Source organism: Typopeltis vanoorti, chromosome 7 (assembly GCF_054136105.1).
Source record: "Typopeltis vanoorti isolate ZY-2024b chromosome 7, IOZ_Tvanoo_1.0, whole genome shotgun sequence".
In the NCBI taxonomy this organism is placed as follows: Eukaryota; Metazoa; Arthropoda; class Arachnida; order Uropygi; family Thelyphonidae; genus Typopeltis; species Typopeltis vanoorti.
The window spans coordinates 82,463,979-82,487,173 of record NC_143555.1 but is presented as its reverse complement, the minus strand read 5'-3'; the positions used below and the strand labels follow the sequence as shown (position 1 = coordinate 82,487,173).

The 23,195-nt window shown below is 34.1% G+C and overlaps 1 protein-coding gene across 1 annotated transcript in view; it reads left to right on the top strand.

The window, feature by feature from the left end:
• The window catches only part of LOC150104813 (cytokine-like nuclear factor N-PAC), a 418,156-nt gene that overhangs the window by 148,995 nt on the left and 245,966 nt on the right, over positions 1–23,195 (top strand). Inside the window, exons 9-10 of the mRNA XM_090395069.1 lie at positions 9,359–9,475; positions 20,006–20,272. Of these exons, the coding sequence (XP_090251195.1) occupies positions 9,359–9,475; positions 20,006–20,272 (384 nt within the window). The remainder of the gene's footprint in view (positions 1–9,358; positions 9,476–20,005; positions 20,273–23,195) is intronic.

The window sequence follows — 23,195 nt, the reverse complement described above, 5'->3', positions numbered from 1 at the left end:
GGTCAAGTGTGACACCAAGTTAACGGATTATTTTCATAGATAAACTTCTGCAACTTTCCTGTTGCACAAGTTTATTTTTAGTTTTCTATATGAGCCTCATGGTGGAAAGCAGAAACAAGTCTCTCTGGGAATAGATCGTCTCCAGCTTTCAAAGTAATTTTATAGTAAGCTTTGTTCACTGTTTCCTCAAAGAATATTGTACAGTGCTCAGCTCATAGCAGAAATCAAGACTTTATCCTCAACCAGCTTTGGCCTACTTTCATAAGACTTGAAATTCATAGAAATCAGTTATGATGGCCATTATTAATATAGCACAGATCAATAAAGTATATATTATGTCAGCACAATATTGGCTATCGTCTATTACAAATCTTTTAACATTGGTTCATGTTTTGAGATTTATGCTGCTTTTTTGTGTATTTGGTTTGCTAAAAAAAATCATATTCCTCAGAAACTGCACACAAAGTGCATAAGAAACTGATAGAATAAAAAAGCAAACTAACAGATTTTCTTTTAGTAGACATGTTTCTGGCAGAAGGGTTCGTTTTTAACTTATTTTACAGTTTTGCAATGTTTGGGTAAAGTGAGTGAGTGACGGGGGGGGGGGGTGGAGGTAAATAGATCAGGGATCTTTCCATGGGAAATTTTTCCCAAGGACAAGATTAGATATTATAATCCAGCCTGTAATCTGATGCAGATAGTCATAAAAGCTGTCACTCCTTTAATTTTTGTTAATTCAAAGAATTGAGTATTCCAAGAACTACCCATGCAATAAAGAATGTTTGTATAGTTACTAAAATATTTACAGTATATATCTGTGCAATATGCTTGTTATAAAAAGCGAGCAAGGTTAAAAGTGTGTATGGGAGTATGTGTAAATTAAAATCATTGTGGCCTTTTGCTCATTATGGCCATGATCTCATTTCTGTGCTGGTTATAACAAAGTTCGACTATATTACTCCAAGAACTTTCTTTGAAATTCCAGATACTATTTCAATAAGTCCTTCTCCAAATTGGAATTTTTTTGACTCAAAGTTTGTCTAATTTTGCATTGCTGTCAACAGAAAACAAAAATATTTATGGAATAAATATGTAATCATTTATGGATTATCTTTATTTTATTACTCATCTCATCTTAACATCATTACCCATCAACAGTAGTACACTGAGGCATACGTAATAATAATTAGATTCAATCTTTATGTAAACCATAGCTTTACTCACATTTTTCTATTTATTTATTGATGTAGGAAGATTAAACATATTTTAACAGTTTGTTAGATTGATTTATAACTTAAAATATAAATATATAGACATGGTATGTGGACCTGCAGCTGATATATGCAGAGTAGACATCCAAATTTTTTATTAAACAAGTCCTAAGAAAATTGATTCATTTAAACAGAATGCCTTAGTCTTGAAAAATGCATACACAAATGTATTCTGCAATGAAAACCCATTAACATATTCCAAGGTGGAAATAAATTAAAGATGCCAAAAAAATTATATTCTTGGTTTCACCCTTTATCCAAGTGTAAGCAGACACGAAGTAACTTCACGACTGGGTTATTTGTATAGAGAGGCTTGCTTCACATCAACTACCTTAGTCTGGGACCCTTCGCTTAATGCATAGTATTATGCATGTCCATAAGCATATGTACCTTGCATTATGGGATACTAAGACAATTGATGTGAAGTCATAGCCTCACTGTGCAAGTAGCTCAAAGTTACTCCATGTGCAAACTGGGTGATACTGATACTATGAGTCAAGTCCAGCCTATGCTTATTTATTAGGTTCTCCAAATTGATCTAAAAATTAATGAATTATAACTAATTAATACAGAATTTAAACATCTTTATTTGTACAATTTTTGGTTATGTTTCATAGCTATCTTCAGTACAATTATAGGAAAACAATTGGGGGTGGGGGGAGTGAAGAACATTGATTGAAAGCATGTGATATATGCACTATTGGCAGCAGGAGAATAGTTCAGTCTGCATTAATAGATATCCAGACATAATTATTATAAACTAAATTAGTTAATAAAATATTCCTAAATACAGCAATCCCTCGATTAATGTGCCTCCGATTAGTGTGCCTATCTTAAAAATAAATGTTATAGATTTTAAAATATTTTCTATCTATACTGTTTTTATGGCTATCTATTTTAAAAAATCACTCACCAGGATGAAATAATTTAGTTACTGATTTAAGACATTTTATAAAGTTATTTTTTAATGGCATACTACACTATTTCCATGTATGCTATGTTCCAAATTTATCATCTGCTAATTACATGGCATTTTGATGATCATATCTCGTGCCTCCTTTGCAATTGTTTTCGTTAAGTATTTTTCCAACCTTTCATCATGAGTAAAAGAATTAGCAAACAAAAAAAGCGGGAGTATGAAAATGATTCAAAGTAATCCCATTGGAATAATAAAGAAAAATGAACAAGGCGAGCCCAGAGCAAAGACATGAACACAAAAATGGATAAATCAACTATAAGAGCAATTTTAAGCAAAGCAGCTGAATACAAAGAGAAAGGTAAGGCTGCTTCAAGTTCACCATGCATGCACTCAAAATCAAAGTATTATAATGATTGAATTAGATAGACTTCTTTCTACATGGATCAAAGATTTTAACCAAAAATGGATCCTGCTAGCAGCACTGACCTTATTAAATCAAAGCATCAAGTCTCTGCGCAACCTTGAAAGAAAGGGCTATCAGTGATGGAAAAGAATTCCACGCTAGTGCTGGGTGATTTGAGTGTTTCAAAAAGAGAAATAGCCTACATAATGTTCTAATCACAGGCTAAGCTGCAAGTGCAGATAAGGAGGTGGCTGCAAATTATCCAGAGATTTTGAAGAAAATTGTAGAAGGGGCTATCGTGACCAACAAATATGTAATGTTGACGAAACTGGCCTTTTTTCGAAGCAAATGCCTTTAAAGACTTTTCTGGCCAAATCAGAGAAATCTCAGCATGGTTATAAAGTTGCAAAGGCAAATGAAATTATTGCTTCCAATATGTGAGCTGTTTGGAAGCACATTCTTCCACATGATGCAAATGATTTTAGAGGCTTTTCAAATGAATCTAAGTCAATTAAATCTCATTCTGAGAAATTGAGTGATTCCGACCTGCTAAATTTAGATGCACAGCAGGAAAATCCTGAAGAGTATGAAGAAAATTAAATCACTGACAAGCCCAAAGATTTCACAGAAACAATTTGAAAATGTTTTTTATACAATCAAAGTTCTTAAGCAGCAATGCTTAGAGACTGATCCTGATGAACAGAGAAGCAGTAAAATTTGCAGGAGTAGTAGAAGAGGCAATAGGACCATACCATCAGTTGTATGAAAAAAAGAAACAGAATTCCTGCAAAACTATGTTAGCTCAATTCTTTGTTAAGAAGTAGATTCTGAATGTTTTATTGTCTAGCTTCATGGTTTTCCTTTAACTAGGCCCTCATATATATCCTAATTCTTTTATATAAAAAAAATTAAGGCTTGAAATGTAACACTTTGCTTTTGTTCCACTGAATCCTTCCTTAAGAAGTTACCAGAATCTATAATTTGTATTCCATATGTTAAAAGGGATTTTAAAAAATAGCAAGATTAATTTGAAAGATTGACTTTGCAAGTCTTTCCATCCAATTCATAAATCTAATACCTTCTATATCTCTCATAATGACAAATATCCTCTTCTTTTTGGATCCTGGAGTTTATAGAATCTGCTGCTCCTGCAACTGCATGAATTTGTCGTGAAGAACATTGTTTAATTTTAAGAACCCAGTAAATCTGGTTTAGCAAGCCACGCATTATCTACAAAACGCAGAATTCAGCGGAACAAAACCAAGTTACATAGAAGTTATTTTCACCTGGAAAGACTGCAAAGAAAGCCGTGATGCACACATTCACAATCCAAACCTTAACAAAAATGATTGCATTAAACTTTCTCAGTTTTGGGAAGTTATACTGACTAATACTCGCCGTTCTTGTGTTCCTTAATTTGTAAGTTACTCTTTATAATTTAATTTATTTTGTAATTATTTTTGGATATTTGTTAATGCAGATGAAGCTATTCTCCTGCAGCCAATAATGCATTTAATATCGCTTGCTTTCAATTAAATCGATGGTCTCTTTTTGTGATTGTCTTCCTATAGCCGTGTTGAAAATGGCTATGAAATATAGCTGAAAATTCTACAAATAAAGATTTAAATTAAAGTGATTCTGTTATGAATTAGTTATATATATAATAAATTGTTCTCCATTGCATTTTGGTGTGTTTAGGTTTTTTGCTCATGTAATGCTTAGTTTTGTGCTCTTTACTGCTGCACCAATGGTAGAAATCACATTAGGCAGTTTGAGGACCTCAGAGGATTCACAATGTATAGCAGCTAAGATTCTTATTCTATTGAAGTTGGGGTTAGAAGTGTTAAAAGGATGATACTCCTGGTTATAGTTACAATTCCTAAGCATCAGAATTCTTATGACTATTACACTTTGGTTCTTTAGAGTTTTGAACACTAAGGAGATCCCACTCATATCATTCCTCTAGAACAGTGGTCGCCAAAGGGGTCTATCAACCCCCTGGGGTTGATTCGGGCTCAAGGTCGATTGGGGGTCAACAGAAAAATATAAGACATCATTGTATGGGTAATATTTAATTCAGTTAACTTGGATTACCTCCATGACAAAAGACATGGAGGTAATGACAACACAATTAAGAGTGAATCGTGGGATCAGTACCTCCATCTTACAGGTCCTATTCATGGACCTGTAAGATGGAGTAAGGTCATGAAAATAGTTACTGAGGCCAATCAAGTAGGCCAAAATGACGTATTTACCAATAAACGGATGTTGGTGGTTCCTGTCGGCCGGCGCAGTGGGAGCGAGATTGCAACACGTACATCGTTCTTATTTACTGATACTTACAAGTATTCGATCCCAGTCTCATTTTTGCGCATCGACATACAAGTGAGCGTTAATGTTCTAAAATTCATCAACATACATATTATAATTCAATCGTTATTCATTCACGAACTAAACTTCTCTATGTTGAAGCGTTGAGCAGCGCTGGTAGTAATACCAGTGATATTAATACCAGTAGTTTATTAATATCACTAGTAATACCAGTGATATTACTAGTGATAGTAGTAATAGTAATATAATAATATATATTATATTATACATACAATAAACACTGTAACTATAAAATAAACAATGTAAAAACTCACACAAGCGTCTTTTTTTGCTTGTCCTATTATAATTACGTAATAGTAAAATATAGGGGGTCGATAAAAAGTCAAACGCTTGAAGGGGTCGACGGGCAAATGACTTTGGTGACCCCTGCAATTTCCTGATTGCTACATGATTAAGTTTACATTATTATTAATCTCCTATCCACAATCACAACAAGATGGAAGATATATAGAAAACATATATGGAAGTGATCATTTTCCTCTTAACAGCACTGTTTTCACAGGAACCATGGAAAATGGATGAGGCTGACTGGAATGCATTTTCTCTCTTGCAAAATTTAATACCGAAGAAGTGAAGTGTGTCAGACTTGTCCATGCAGAAACTGTAGCAGTTTCATAAACATTATCCTGATTTCCACTCCATCCAAAGCCTTAGTGGAACTGAGAGTAGCAGCCAAAAAAGATCAAGATAAAGCGTGGAATGTATTTTGTACATATCCTACCACAACAGACACAATAGCATGTTATGTGAGATTTCATTCAAAATCAATCCTGGATTAAATTTCCATCACTGATTAAACAAATAACCTGTGCAAAAACTGTTTGGGATAAAATCCAGAAGTTGAAAGGTAGATATAGAACATACCATTTATTTACCTTGAAACATAATGGATGTATTGTTGCTGATCCCAAAATTTAATGCAGAGACTTTGGGAGAAAACTCTGCCAGGATCTCGGCGATAGTTTCCTATCCTCCTGATTTTTTTATTTTGAGAAAAGAAAAAAAAAGTGAAACAGCAGCTATGGATTTATATCAAAGGGATTGAGCTATGCAATTGACCATTTGTTAGGGAGGAATTAAAAAGAGCACCTCTCTCTCTCTAGTGCAGTTGGCCCTGATGACATCCATTATAAGATGATCAATATCTTCCATCATCCTCTGTGGATCTCCTCTTACTATACAATAGAATATTTACAGAGGAAGAGTTTCCAGGCTCTTATCATTAACTCACCTAAAGCCACGCAATCGAGCCCTGGTCAATAATTATATTTCCATTGCTGTGACTAACTATCTTTGTAAGGTGTTGGAAAAAATGGTAAACACAAGGTTTCTCTGTTACTTAGAAGTCAACAGACTTCTTTCCAGCACAAAATGTGGCTTTCATAGACATTAATCAACCATCAACCTTGGTCCATTTAGAAATATGTATAAGAGACTTTCCTGACACAAGAACGTGTGGTTTGAGTTTTTTTTTTAACATGGAAAAACTCTGTGATACAGTCTGAGGAAGTACCTTCCTGTTTTTATTAGGAACTTTCTATCAGCCATGTGTTCCAAGTTGGTAGTGCATTATCTCAACCATAGCATCAAGGTGGGGGGTTCCTCAAGACCATCTTAACTGTTGATCCTCTTCACTATTAAAGTAAACTCAATTACTGAATAGCTTCCTCCCACAGTAGGCAATTAAATTTATGTCAATGATTTCACAATTGACTTATCACTCCTGCACTATCAAGTCATTGAAAAACAACAAACAATGGATCGTTTATCTTCATAGGCTTTTGTCATGGGTTCAGGTTATCTGCTGAAAAAAACTGTGTACACTTCTGCTGGAAATGCATCCTGATCCTGATTCAAGAATGGGACAAACTATTCTCAGTAATTCCAGAGGCCAAGTTTTTGGAACTAATCTTTGAAAGAAAGCTAACTTTCTTTACACACATTCATCTTTGGGATAACTGTAAAAAAAAGTTTCGAACATCCTCCGCACTCTACCAATTTTCCATACTTTAGGAATAGTAAGAACGTCGTTGCGGTTTAAATTTGGTTTGTGTAGTAGGGCTTCAGAACTTTATATAAGCGTTCATGTTTGTATAAAGATCTATGTTAAAGTTTAGACACTTCCCAATGGATCCTATGGCTTGGATTTTCAATTCCGTGTTGAGAGAGGCCAGATATTTTTGCGGTTTAAAAAGACGAATGTGGTCTTGATGTTAAAATTAATTATTATTAGATTTTTTTGAAAAAAAAAAAACTTCTGTAACACGTTATGCACGTTTAATGAGATTCTATTGTAATCATGCGCCCTAACTGTATGTTATTCCTATTATTGTTTAAACTACTGTACTGATGATGTCCTAAGATACTTAGGATGAAATGTTTACAATTAAATAATTTTCACTGTGGTTAATACATGTGTTTCTTTGAATTAGCTTAACATTTTATGAACTACATGTAACTTTTGATGCATAAATCAAACTCTTACAAAATTTGATTTATGCATCAAAATGACAACTCTTTGAGAGAGTTTTTGAGTGATGTGATTTTGTCACAAACAATATCTCATGAAAACAAGACATCAAAAATTCAAGAAGTTTCAAACTGTGTATCTAGGTTCTATTGCAACAGGAATACCCACTGGTGCAACTCCAAACACAGTGAATATGCTTCTCGTTTGTTCTCTCTCGAACAACGTTCCCAAATTACAGCCAAGAACTCTTCAAGAAAAATGTCAAAAAAATCAACTTCATTCTTCACCTGCAACACATATGGCACTGCATTTATAGGTTCTTTTGTTCTCTTTGTATGTGGGTTTGTGATGAACTTAATCAACCAATTGATAACCCCAATTTTGGAGACCTCATTGGCTTGAAGTTTCATGTTTGATCTCTAGAGCAGGATTTCCAGATCCCATAGTCTTCTCAGTACTAATGTATTAGTTAAAACCTTTTTATAGGATTTGCATTTAAAATTGTGTTTGTGGGTATGAAGAGAACATGTTGAGTCCATGTATGTTTGTTTTTGGTGTACACTACTAATGTACATTATTGTAGTATAGTAATTTTAATTTTTTCCTAAGTCTTTGCATAATTGTTTTCATTAGTAAATGACGTGAAACAATTCAAATGTTATGATTTCTCCCTTGATTTTTATGAAATTTAGCATTTAGGATCACTTTAAATTTGTTTCATTTCTACCATATTAATTGGGGGGGGGTAGCCAATCTCATACAGAGGTTATTTCCCTCCCAGAAACTGAGGTTTTTCATCCTGCATACAGGAAAATCAGCTATGAGAACATGTGCAGTTTACAAAAATTTATACTGGTGGTGTTGGTGTTATATGGTAGATGGCAATGATGGTAGTGTCATTGCGTGTATTTGAGGAAGTAAGTAGTAGGGGTGATGTGAGATGTGTGTGTGTGTAGCAGAGTAGAGTAGTGCCCTCCCAAGATGAGTCCTTAGATTCCTTGGAGATGTCACATAATAAAATTCTATTATGATAAAGGTACTGCTATATAAGAATGGTGTTATAAAATGTACCTTTTTTTTTTTTTATGATTATCTGCTCATTATTTCCTTACTCTTACTAGTTTAACATTTAATTGCCAGTCTGGTTGACCAAGTGGTTAGCGTACCCCCCATCCAACCAACAGACTGCAGGCTCAAATCCCACCATGGGAATGGATGTTTGCAATTGTCTTTAGATAAAATTGGATGCTTGAAGTCACATGATAACATTCCATGTTTGGTCTGTAGATCAGGGTTTCTGGATTATGTAAAAAATAAAGTAGAAATACAAAACAATAAATAAATTCATAAAAACATGAAAAAAAAATTCTTAACTCACCCATACACAAACCTGGTGTGCAACAGGTTTGCAAATAACCTTTCGTGGGTAGGGGCAACATGAAAAAAAAAATTGTGGAGTTCACCATTCTCACTTGAATGTGTGTCTCCTGATTGAGGGTGGAAATAACAAAAGCAGTATTATAGATACAGTGGATCTGTGCATTCTATGTTTAAGATATCAGGAAAACAACCTGCAATTGTTAATATTCAGCAATGTTTAAGCACAGCTGATACTACTGATAAAACTACTTCATAGTAGTAGTTATCGTAGTAGTTGCTCCTTCCTTCATGATAATGTGAGGAATTGAATATAACCATCAAATTACTGTGTGTGTATGGGGGGGGGGAGGCTATAATACTTTTTAACCTTTTTTTTTTTTAATTGCCAAATTAAATTTTTCACCCACCCAGTGCAAAATAAATATTAATGTTTTATCACTGGACATTAGTAGTTTTTCATATTCCTGTCTTATTTACTATGCTTTCTCCTAAAATTTTCTCTCTCTCTCTCTCCTCCAAAACAGGTAAAACCATTACAGAATGAAGTGAACAGCAAACCTACTGTTCCTGTTAAAGTAAAAAAACACAAAGAAAATGAAAAATTAAGTAAACAAATAGTGAAGAAAAAAAAAGCAAAAAAAGTAAGTATAATAGTTTTTAACAGTATACTTTGTACAGGATTGAAACCAATCTCGAACATAATATTCTGACATGTCTGAATAAGTTTAGTGTAATGTAGAAACTTGATATAGAAATAATCTGACTTATTAATATTTATTTGGAATATTGTAGACTTCCAGGTTTTACTCAACAAATCCACAAATCTAGTATACATAGTACTAGTTTACTAATCGCTGCTGTATCATATCTACTCCTAACCTCCCCCCCCCTAAGTAAGCTATCTTGCTTGCTTGGGGGGGGGGGAGGTATTAGGAGTAGACTGCTAACACATTGACTGCTAAGTACGAGAACTCGTAGTTGGCCATCTATATTAGGAAGCTAATACGTATTTTTTTGCTGAACACAGTGTCACGGACTAAACAATTTGTTGCCAATGCACATATTTCAAATGGAGAGGAGTTAAGATTAGCATACTAAGTAACTATAGGGAAATTGAAATAAATAATTTTTTTCCAAGTGAATAAATGAGATAACATGACAGATTTGTAAAATAAATGCAAATATTGCAACATCAGAGTTGTACTAACATAATTTTAGAGCTTTCATGTGTATATTACTGGTTAAAGGTTTCTGAGTTGCAGATGAGAAAATGGAGCATCGAGCTTATTAGAAGCATGTGGTACTAAGATGATACAAACATCAAGCAATTAACGTTTGCCTATTTTTATATAGATCCCCCCTCCCCCCCTCTTCTGGAACCAATATATAGCTCATGGTGAGATGTCTCATAGATGGCATATGTAAAACATGTATTTATCCATATGCTAACTGCAAGATATTAGATTCTTGTTTACCAAAAATTTGTAACTACAGTGACAAAAAAAAATAAAAAAAAATAGAAATTGTATATTTTTGAGAGAAAGGACTGAACATTATGGTAGCTGCATCGGAATCTTAGTGCAACATTGTCACTAGCTTCTAATGAGCTGTCTGCTTACCACACATGCAAGACTAGAAACTTCAACCAGTGGCATAATCACACAACCTCAACTTTTTTTTTATTAAAGAAAAGTTTGTAGTTTTTGTGACAGTGAAAACTACTAACAACCTATTTGCAGTGCCAGTAAGTTTGCACATTGGGCCAATGGCAGTTAACATCTTAAAAAAGAGGTGTACTAGTGTTGTAAAAAATGTTATGCTGTAGCATTAGATTACCATTATTTAAGTACTGTGCAAGATTTAAAATTGCATAACTGTTGCAATGTCATGATAATTATTATTGACCCAATGTGCACTGAACAGCATTCTTTTATCCCTATTATCTTTTCTGAGAAAAAAAGATAATACAGATATTTTGTTGCATGTGCCAAGAGAGTCAGCAGCATATTCAGTACTTCTCTGCTTGCAACTCTGAGTAAAAATGTATTACTTTTTTTTTGAAGTGTGAGTTGTAGTGAAAGCATCACTTCTTTGAACTGCCTCAAGCTGGTAATGTGTGATTGACACCAGAGCTAGCAAGGAGAAATGTCATCCTTCCTTTTCATAAGTGTCTGCCAAGTTGACATAACATTATCCCAAGTGAGTTTAAAATGAGTAAATACCTTTTTTTTTATTAAGAGCTTCAATAATGAAGACATTGATATTTGCTTTTAATCTAGGCATAATTTCTAACTGAGCTGTGGTGCAATACATTTTCAGTTATATTTCTAAGCTTTGTAGTTGGGATTCAGCCTCTGAGTTATCATCAGGCATCTGTGGAGTCGATCGTGGAGATCTCGCGTCTCTGCACTCGCACTTTCAGGCAACATTCCAATCGCCTGCCACTCTATATGCAAAAATTCTTCTGCTCACACCCTCCTTATACAGCTTCCAGGAATGACCACCTCTTTCTTCCCCTGTCTTCAGACATTGTATAAAAAAATCTCATCCACGTTAATCTGGTAATTACCCTTTGACAAATTATACATCTCGTTTGTGCCCCCCCCCTTTCTATCCACTAGGCTCTGCAATTTACATTCTCTCAATCTGTCCTCATACTCCACATTCCAGAGACCAGAAACAGACTTGGTCAATCGTCTCTGAAACCTCTCCAACAACTCATCATTTGAAAACCAGGCAACCAAATCTGTGCACAGTAATCTATATGCAGCCTGATCAAAGCTTTGTACAATGGAATTATAATGTGTTATATTTACATGTCAGTGTTCTCCACATCATTCCCATAATTCTCTGCATCATCCTCACAATTTTAATAAAATGTCCACAAAATTTCAAGTCCCTACCATCATCAGCCCACTCGTCCATCTATTCTAAGATATCCTCAACAATCCTATATTTGGCATTCCATCTTTGCTTCCCAAATTTTAAAATCTTGCATTCTGCTACATTAAACTGACATCCTCAGACAATCTATTCAAGTCTTGCAAGGCTACAACATCTGCTCTACTTTTCAAACTCTCCTTAATGTTGTCCATTAAAGAGAATTCTGCTGCTGTCAATCCATTTCTGAATCTCTGTCCTCACTAGCTTCTCCAACACCTTAACCACCACCACCACTGCAGACAAGCAGATTGACCTGAAGAGAACAATTTTGTCCCTTTTTCCACTCCTTTAGAACTCCTTATTAGTTGTTAATGCCCTGGAACATTCCCTCAAGGAACTTGGTGATATACCATCAAGTCCCAAGACCTTGTTGTCATAAAATTTACTCAGTTCCTCATACTTCCTGCTCGCTCACCATCAGTGGTTCTTCCACATTATCACTGCTCTCAAGTTCTGCATTATGTTCCAATCACAAGGATGGGATACTTTAATGAATGTTCTCTAAACACCTACTAGTTATCCTCCTTAGTGTTTATCATTCTCCCATTCCTGCTCACTCACCATCAGTGGTTCTTCCACATTATCGCTGCTCTCAAGTTCTGCATTATGTTCCAATCACAAGGATGGAATACTTTAATGAATGTTCTCTAAACACCTCCTAGTTATCTTCCTTAGTGTTTATCATTCTCCCATTATTACTGACCAACATCATCCTGTAATCATTTTTTTTCTACTGGCCACATGTTGAAAAAAACTCGGATTTCTTTTAGCCTTATTTTCTAACTGCTACTCATACTGCACTTTTGCTGCCGTTACCTTCTTTGCTTGTTCTTTGTACTCCTGATTATTGCCAGTCATCTTGTGCTGTCTCCACAATGCTCTTTTTCTTCACCTCTTCATTCATCCATTTTACATCTACCTTTAATCTCTTGATCATTTCCTCTGGCAGATAGTTTTCTGAGTAAGGACCAAGCAGCATTGATTTCCTTCCCATCCAAATCCTCATTACATGATAACACTCATTCCTCAGTTTCATAATTACCAACCTTATAGTTCCACATATAACCCTTTCTCACTAAAGCTCTGATATGGCTGGCCATTATTGAAATGATTATTTCATTTACAATAATATACTCTGAAATAATCAATCCCAGGACTCGATTCATGTGTAAACTGTTAGATAGTTTTCCCTTAAACTCAAATTCATTCTCTTTGGTTCCAGATGACATCTCTTCATTCTAATCTATATTACAGTAATTGAAATTTCCCATAATGATCGCCCTTTTCTTATTAGCCAGACCAGTTTGCTAACATTTCCTTCTCATTGCCTTCTACATTACCAGATCTATAGCAACACCCTACTAAACATTTCATCCTGTTCACCTCCACTTCCCACCATATTGCTTCAAAACCACTGTCAGTGTGTGTGTGTGTGTGTGTGTGTGTGTGTGCGCGCGCGCGCCCTTTACATATCCATACTAGATGGGCACAACTCCCCTTCCATCATCACAAAAGACTACATATTCCTCCATCTCTATTCCTGTCAGAATATCATCCTCATTCGACCATGTCTCACTTATTCCAACAATTTTTGGACAAATAAACTCTATCAATGCTACAATTTCATTCCTTTTGTTTTGAATACTTCTAGCATTTGTAAACATACACACTAGCTCATTTCCATTTTTATAACAAGACCCATTTACTACATTTCTTGGATTTAACTTCTCTCTCTCTGTTCCTCTATCATCACTGATAACACACCTCTTCCCAAACCTAAATATCACCCGCATATCCTTGACTGTTTTAATCCCTTCTTGCACACTCGCACATCTCTTGAAACCATCTACACTAGTTAGTGTCCACCATGACTCACCCAGTTTCCCTTTCATTCTTGTTCCTTCTCTCTTTGCTCGTACCACTAACCTCTCATTCATTCTCATTTCATTAATTTTCTCTTGCAGCAACAGTTTCTCCAACTGACTTACACAGATATGTACTTGCACTTCCCATTTCACATGTTCAACATCTGGTTTGAGTATTTAAAAACTTAAAGGCATGTGTAAAAATAAACTTCAACTATTGAGTTAGCATAATTACTTCTTACCTCTGATAAGTATTAAGAGACTTAAAACATATTAGTTTGCTTTCTACATCTTGTTCTTTATTCAAATGGATCATCCATATTATCTTTATTTGTACTTGTTCATTCTCTGTATTTTCATACACAATGCTTACTATTAACTAACATCAATGCCATAGTTTTCAGAATCAATTTTGCTCTCTCATTTGTGATGAGGTCAGAAGTGGGAGTTTGTGATATAACTATATAACCGTGTCATATTCTTGTTATATGGGTTAGAGGGAATTCAGATTTTTCTTACTTTCTGCTATCAAATACATTCATATAACAAATGAAATTTGCCTGTGTAATTAGAAAAATGAAATACAGGCATACCCTGACTTTGCACTTATTGATATTTTTGAATTGCCATTTATCCCAAAGTTATCACTTACTTTGGGATTACAGGTCTTTAGTGCCATGACACTGCCATCAGGCATGGCTTGCCGCACATCTGTGTTGTTTTGCACTCTGTGATTTGTATGAATATTAAACTGTTTCTTTTATTCTACTATTTTTGCTGTGATTAAACTTAACATAATGGCAGATAAAAGTGAAAAGTCATAAATCATACATTAGTTTCAAAGATGAAAAGGATTAAACTTAGTGATTAAGGTGTAGCACAATCTGAGGTTGGCCAAAAAGTATGCTTCCCTCACACTGCAATTAAAAATGAAAAATTCTTGCTGCAGTTAAAAGTGCTACTCCAGTGAACACTACTTTAATTAGGAAAAGGGATATGGAGAAACTCTTAATGGCATGGATGAATGGTCAAACCTGTTGCCATGTTCCCTTAAACTAGGCCTAAGTGAAGCAAAAAATGCTGAATTTGGAGCAAATTCAGCAGCTGCCTTTAAACTATTAAAGGCAGCTGCTGCAGAAAAAATTTCCACAGGATTTGACTAAATTAAAGAGCCAAAAGGCTTCAGTTTGGTGATGCAAAATTATATAAATAAAGTGGATGTTTGATCCAGCATTATTTCAAAGCAAATTGTAGAAACTATGACAGTTTCGTAAAAATCAGTTGACCAGAGAGCTTATGGGAATACACTCGCTGGCATTCACGAATTGCCTTAGTGCAGACTACTTAGAAAACGTAAAGATGCTCAGGCATCTATATATCTGCTTTCTATTGGTCCATTGTGATAAGGTTTTGCTGGCCTGACAGCTGTTTCAAACTGGTTGGTTCTCCTCAGAGACCAGGCAGAAACCTTAAGAGAGCAAAAACTATCATTCAGTACTAAGGGACTTGAAATGTCAGAGAGGTGTGTTTTTTTGTAAGTGAACTCTCAGTGAGTGCATAAAGTATTTACTAAAAAAGTTATTTCAAAGCCAAATATAAAATGCTGTATGCTATTTACTAAATATATTTAGTATTTACTAAAATAGTTATTTCAAAACCGAATGTAAAATGCTGGATCTAATATCCACTTATATAATTTTGCATTGCCAAACTGAAACCTTTTGGCTCTTTATTTTAGTAAATACTTTATGCACTGACTGAGTGTTTGCTTATGAAAAATATGCCTCTCTGACCTTTCAAATTCCTTAGTACTGAACAAGAGGTTTTGCTCTCTTTAAGGTTTCTGCCTGGTCTCTGAGGAGAACAGTTTGAAACAGCTGTCAGGCCAGTGAAACTTTATCGCAATGGACTAATAGAAAGCGGATATATAGATGCCTGGGCAGCGTTTGTTTGCCTAAGTATTCTCCACTAAGGCAACTTGTGAATGCTAAGTGTATTCCCATAAGCTCTATGGTCAACTTATTTTTACGAATTATGAAAGTTTCGTTTCTACATTCGGCATTTGAAATAATGCTGGATCTATTATTCACCTTATATAATTTCCACGGGACTTGTTGAACATTATTGACAGTGACTATACAAAAAATCAAATTTTTAATGTAAATGAGATGGGGCTGTACTGGAAGATGTCATCAAGAGCATTAATTGCAAAAAAGGAGAAAACCATGACAGGTTTCAAACCAGCCAAAGATAGGCTAATACATCTGTTGGTGCCAATGCTTCTGGTACTTTAAAGCTGAAGCATGTGTTAAAACTAGACTTCCAGTGCATTTTGTATGTCTAATGTGAAAGCATGGGTAACTGCAGCACTTTTTGAAGAATGGGTTGACATCTGCTTTGTACTAGAGGTCAAAGGCTATTGTAAGGAGAACATCCCTTTCAAAATTTTACTCCTTATACACAATTCTCCTGGCCACCCTTCAAGATTAAATGATCTTCACCCTATCACCAATACCCCTCCCCCTCACTGCTGCAGCCTACAGATCAGTGGGTGAGTTTGTCATAGCCATCTTCAAGTTGTGCTACTCAAGGACCTTGAGCAAGTGTTATTACAGCAGTAGACATCCAAAAAGGCACTAGGCAAGAAGTCATACAGGAAATTCTGGAAGGGTTCTAGGCTATAAGAGATGCATGGAATGATAAGATCTCTATGCTGAAAGAGGCCTGGGAAAAAATTGTCCACAGTTGCTAGATGATTTTTGAAGACAGCAAAAGGCTAGTACTTACCGGAAAGGGTAAGTGTAGCAGTAAATCTCCTACTCTATGGTCCTACGGATAGGGGACCATAGCCGTAGGAGATGCTATACTAGCACCACGCCAAAGGCTTGCTGTGGTGCTAGTATGGCATGTAGGTAACCCTGGTGTTTCCCTTCCAAGCACATTCACTGCTTTCCAGTTAGTGGGCATCTGTTTAGCTCTGGTAACTAACAAACAAGCAAAAAAAAAAAAAAAAAACCTTGTCTGAAACTTCATCCTCAAATTTTTTTGAGGATGCAATTGGATCCAATTTACTTTGTATGTTAATCAAACAAAAAGTTCACAAATTTTATGCAAAAAACTCTAGAAAGTGAAAAGAGAATATGGGATGCATTATTTGTCTACTTAGGATCATAATGGAAGAGTTATTTTTGCCGAGCCCAAAGCCATTGCATTTCGGAAGAAAATTTTGCTCGAATCTCAATAGCTTCATATCCTCCTGAATTTTTAATATTGAAAGAGCAACAAGAGAAACAGTAGCTAAGCTTTTCTACAAATGGACTAGAGACATACAATCAGCTATTTGTTAGAAAGGAACTAAAATGAGCACTGTCGTGCTCTCTCTCTGTCATCCCAGTGCAGTAGGGCCTGATGATGTCTATTACGAGAGGGATGTCATCAGGCCCACTGAATAAAATGTTCTCTAGATCTCCTTCTCTTACTTTATAATAAAATACTTATATTATTATATAAGTATTCTATATATTTATTATAGAATAATAAACAGAAGAAGAGTTTCCAGATTCTTGGCATAAGTCAATTGTCATTGCCATTCCAAATCTTGGAAAGAATCCAACACAAACAATTACTGACCTCTTGAGCATTGCCTGAATATAACATCTTGCAGTTATTTTGAAGAATCTCGCTGTTTTGGTATGTCTTTGTTTGTACCAGTTTATCAACATGGTTCTTCCTTAATTCTTTTGTTCCAATTTATTTTCCATTAATATATCTATATCCATTTTATATATATATATATATATATATATATATATATATATATATATATATATATATATATATATATGAGTACCTGTGTTTAATTCAGCAGTTGCTAGGTTTGAGTTTGTTTCACTGGCTGAATTTTCTGTTCATCCTGGTTTCCTGACAAAAATTGCAGGGACCTTGTTTAAATGGATGAGCCCAGCCAGTGTGATTATTTTTATCTTATACTATCAATCTTTTGGTTTAAACCAATACAGAAAGAGTTAGGTTGGATAAGTCCCAAATTTCTAGCCTATCCTTGGTTTTTCAGTATTCAGGCCAGTACCTTCTGATAGGGTACTATGTGAAGGTGAGAATTGGACATTAGGTCAGAAACCCTGGTCAATTTTCTGCATTCCTTAAAAGGCTGTGGAAGTCTCCTCCTATTTGTCTAGCTTTGACTCTTAAGCAACTCCAGTAATAAACACACAATCAAGAAAACAAGGTTTCCTCTGAAAGTTGCACCTAGCTTTCAGTTGTAACACTCCATTAAAATGCATCAAAAGATAATGCTTTGCTGTATGTGAAAACTTTTTGTTTTATTATTCTTTACTAAACAGAAAAGAAGCTACAAAATCCACTAAATCATTCCTAAGTTGCTCTCTCACCTCCACACACACACACACACACACACACACACACACAAAAAAAAAAGTGAGGTTTTAAATATTTGAAGTAATGGTTTAGAATTTCTCATTATTCCTCTTTGATACACAAAGTAAACTATCTACTTACATAACTTTAAGGTTCTAGAATAAGTACAGTAAACACTGCTATAACAAACTCATTAAATTCCTAACTGGAATTCTATAGCCACACTATAGCTAAATAAAATTTACTATTACAGCCTGTTCCTATGAGTTTATATAATGTAGGTATATACTGTGAGCAGGCTAAAGGTTAAATATTAGAAAACCCTTCTCTCAAGACATAATGTTTAACTCATTCATTCTACTTCAAGCTTTCAACAAGCATTGTAGTGGCATCATATCTGGCAACAGAAATTATTTCCCACTGAAAAATTCATGAATATCCACATCACTATAGGGTTTAAACTTGCTGCCTATTAGTTGAAGATGGGTATTCTATCCACTCAGACAACAAAGCTGGAAGGAAAATCACTTGCTGGGATATGGGTTTGATGTTTCCACACAAGAGTGTTTATCTACTTTTTTATTTATCATTGTCTCAGATCATTGCAGATAAAATAATGCTTGTTAACAGCTAAAAAATGACTATACCACAATAAATTATATATTTAGTTTAATCCTTTATCCAAGTGTAAACAAACAGTTTGCTCCTGAAGTATCTTCAGGACTGGGGAAACTCGTTGCAAAGGTGGACTGAGGTCTCATCACTTTCCTTAGTATCCTATAATGCAAAGCCCATCTCCTTGCTTTGCATTATGGAAATATGACCTGCATCTTCAACCTTGGTATCACCTCGTCTGGCTCCCACTGAAGAGACCTCAATAAAGGTTGAAACCAGTCTGGGTAGTGACCCTTCCCATAATGCATAGCATTATACATGTCTGCAAGGAGATGTGCTTTTCATTATGGGATACTAAGGAAAGTAATCAGAACTCAGTCCTGAAGATACTTAAGGTGCAAACTTTGTTTGCTTACACTTGGATAAAAGATTAAACTAAATATATAATTTATAGTCTTAACAAAGTGAAAAAAAAACTTCCAACATGACTATACCACAAGTATTTAAATGCTATGAAACTAATTATCCATGTAAAAGTGGAGTTTCATGAATCAAATTATTAATAGGTCTTAAAAATCACATTTTCAGCTTTGACTATAGCAAACTCATAGGGACTACAGTAATAGTTTGTTATAGTGGATAATTAGCTATACTGAATTTCTTCTAAAGTTGCATTTGTGCTTACGGGACTTTGGCTTGAACTTCTAGGTAACTTGTTATAGTAAGTTTGCTATACTGGTGTCTGCCATTAGAGCTGACTTCATAAACCAGCAGCCTATTCCATCTATGGGCAAATGCCATTAATTATACTTCATTTGCTTAAGTTTATTTAAGAGGGCAGTTATATTGCTGCTACTTATGTAATGTTGAATTCATTTGTAGATAAGTCTTCTCTTAAATCCTGTCCTATTTCATGGTACTAGAATGAATTTTGTTCTATCATGTTTAGAAAGAAAATAGTTTCTTTGTAATTTTCTTGTTTTTCTTGCATATTTTCCTAACCTCTAAGGATGATATTCAGCAGGAAGAGATGTGCTAGTAAAAATATTAACAAAAAAGAGAAGAAAAAAAACTGTATCCAAGTTAAATAGTTGTGAAGTAATATTTTCTTTGGTTAGTGCCTTTCCTAAAGAATGAGTAACTGTACTGACTGGAAAATGCCTTCAAAAGTTCATTGAGCAATAGCGGAATTAATATTCTCTGCGCTGCTGTCAACGAGAATGTGTGTAATGCTAGCTTAGCTACTATAAATAAGTCACAGTAATCTTTTGTTATAATTAAATAAATACTAGAACTTTCTTTTATTATCATTTTCTAATAGTGCTGTTGTCCTTTTTTTTTTTTTTTTTTAAGGAAAGAGCGCAATCTCCGACTAATTTAAAGAAAAAGAGAACATCAAATAGCATCACCACTAGTTCCGGATCAAATAAACGACAAAAACTAGTTGACAAATACACTTCACTCCTATCTAACACCACATCCAATACTGAATCTGCCTACCCAGAGTCTAATTTATCTGCAGGATCATTGTTTTCGCCACCATTATCCCAGTCATATGTAAACTCAAGTCCAAGTAAACCATCAGGATTGCTTGCTCGGCCACCATATATTACAAGACCAGTAAGAACCTTTTAGAAATTCTTTTATGTACTTTGCATTTAAACTGCTTTTAAAATTCTGCATGTTTTAAATTGCTTGTGCAGTATAATCTTAATATAGCATCAACCCTAAATGCTTGATCAGTTTTCAAAACAGTTAATACTTGGGTAAGAAGAAATTTTTACTGAGTGTAAATATAAATAACAGCAAGAATTTTTGAGAATTATAAAGCTAATTTTTTTTCTAATTGTAAAATCAGTTACTAGATCTGCATGACATGAAGAATGTAAGTATATTACTGTAATTTTAGTTAATTTGTTGTGCTACATAGTATACAGTGATATCTCATAAGGAAAGTGCTGAAAAACCAGTTAGGTAAACAGTGAATACATTGTTTTCAAGAAGGTTTGATCACAATATTCAGCTTTTAATAAATTTTAAAAAAAAAAAAAAAAAAAAATCTTTTCTTTCACATTGTATTATTGCAGTGTATCCACAAAAGCATTTTGGTATTTTAAGTGCAAAGATTTATTGAATACAATTAAGATACAACAGGAACATACGTTAGTTTAATGTGCCTGGTTTTTTCATATGGATTGAACAAATTCACTGTGTTATCCATCTGGTTAAGTGTATTTCTTTGTAGTAAAGTCACTTGATTTTCTTTATGTAATCCTGGAAAATGGACATTCAGTTTTTTCAGTTGTTCTGCATAGAGTTTTTGTTGAACTTGCCCATTGTGACATCTACTGGTTGGAATGGGGATGGATCCTCCTGTGTGCAAAACTTTAAGCAGGCAAACAATATCTTAAGTAATAAGCAGCAATTTAGTTTGAAAAGTATTTGCATTTAAAATATTCTTTTATGGGAACAGTATTTTTAATATTAAAATTTGAATTAAATTAACACATCTTTTATATTTCTACATAATAATACTGAGATAATTGTTTATGCTATTATTTATTCTCTTCAAGGATTATGCACATGCCTGTTCCAGCTTCACTGGTCTTCCTATCTTACAGATAGTCTTCCTTTGTTTATATCTATCGAACTCTTTTGGTAGATGATATCTTTCCATCCTAAATAGATGCTCTTTCCATTTCTCTCTTTCTTGATCTTTTCATTTACATTATAAATATCTCGCTCTCTTCTGGTATCTTCATCTTTTATATGGTCCAATTTTGTGCATGCGTTAATTGCTCTTAAAAATGTCATTTCTGCAGCTTGTATTATACTTTCATCTTTCTTAACAGTCCCATCTTTCTAAACCATATAATGGAGTGGTCATTACTTTATACAGTTTTAGTTGAGTTTATCTTTTTAATTGTTCCACAGATTTTTTTCTGAAATTTATCTTTTAGATATGTTATTATGCAGCCAAAACTGTGTCACCTATTCTCTTATTTTCTATAACTGTTTTTGAACTACATGACTTCTGTCATTTGTGAAATTTTTAAATTGTATCGTTTGCTTATTTTTGTTTAATTCATAAACTGATTTTTGAAGGTCATATTCATTATATTTTAATATAACCTGATCGTTTGCATGCAGCTTTGTATTAATAAAAGTTCTTCTGGTTAACCAGATACCTTTTGGTTTATTGTTTTCCATATTTTAATAAGCTGATCAATATTGAATAGAGTTGTAGATAAGCAACTTCCGTGTCCAACACCTTGATTAACTTCAATCTCTTCTCTTAATTTATTACCTAACTGTAACTTTTTTTTAATCTTTATATAAGCTTCGTATAGCTTGTACCAAATGTTAATGGATATCCTTGGTGTTTTTGTTGTTTTTCATGATATTCAATAATTTTTCTGCATATTTTATCAAAATCTTTCTCATCTATAAAATATATTTAAATTAAATACTTTTTTTTAATAATTTGTTTTAGCACATAATTGTCTATACATGATCTTCCATGTCTGAGACCATTTTTTTTCTTTTAAGAGTGATCGTTTGCAAAATTTCTTTTATTCACGATTTTACTGTAAATTTTGCAACCTCTATTCAATAGACTGATTCCTCCGTAATTTCCACAATCTGTCTCCTTTTTTAAATATAGATTAATCTTAGCTTTCACCGATCCAATGGAACCTCACATTTCCTCCAACAGTTCTTTATTCATTTTAAGAATCTGTGATGTAAATATTCTTCATCATATTTCAAAAGTTCTATTTATGCCATCAGTTGATTTTCTGTTTTTTATACCTTTTTATTGCATCTTTTAGTTCTTTTAATCTAAATGGTCCTATATCAATACTGATTTCTTCATTATTATTTTATTACTAAATTTGGATCATATTATAAATTCTTATAATGTTCTATATATTGTTTAGTTTCCTTAATATTTTGTGGTCTGTCTTCTATTTTATTAATAAATCTGCTAAAAAAAACCCATATATAGCTTTTAAAAAAACATTTTTATAGCTATATTTCTTTTGTTTTTTTATATTTCTTCTGTTTCCTTTGTATGCTTTGAAGGATTTTGTTGATCTCACACATGAAAAGTCACAAGACCCATAACACTATCGTGTTATGTGTGGGCACGTGATTAACAGTATGGGGGGAGATTGTTCCAAAGTATTGAGGTGGATTGGATGATAGAAGCAGATGAAAAATTCACCTGGATAATGTAGGACATTGGCCAATGGCTGCTCTAATTTTTCCAAGGTTAGAAGAAAGTGGAGGAATGGTAGCAGCCAATGCAGAGGAGCAATATTCATGAAAGTACCTATAGAAAAGGCACAGCACTCAGTCTGTGAGAGAAGGGTTGTCTATTAAGCTGATTGTCCTCTTCTGAATATCATCAAGAATGCTTAGAAGAGGGGTCTTGGGTGCTCCATCCCGAATGTGGGAACAGTACTACAAAGTTGAATTGATCTTAGACTAAGTGTTAGGAGTTGAGGGGAAGGAAAGTAATGTTTAGAATGGAAAAGAACAC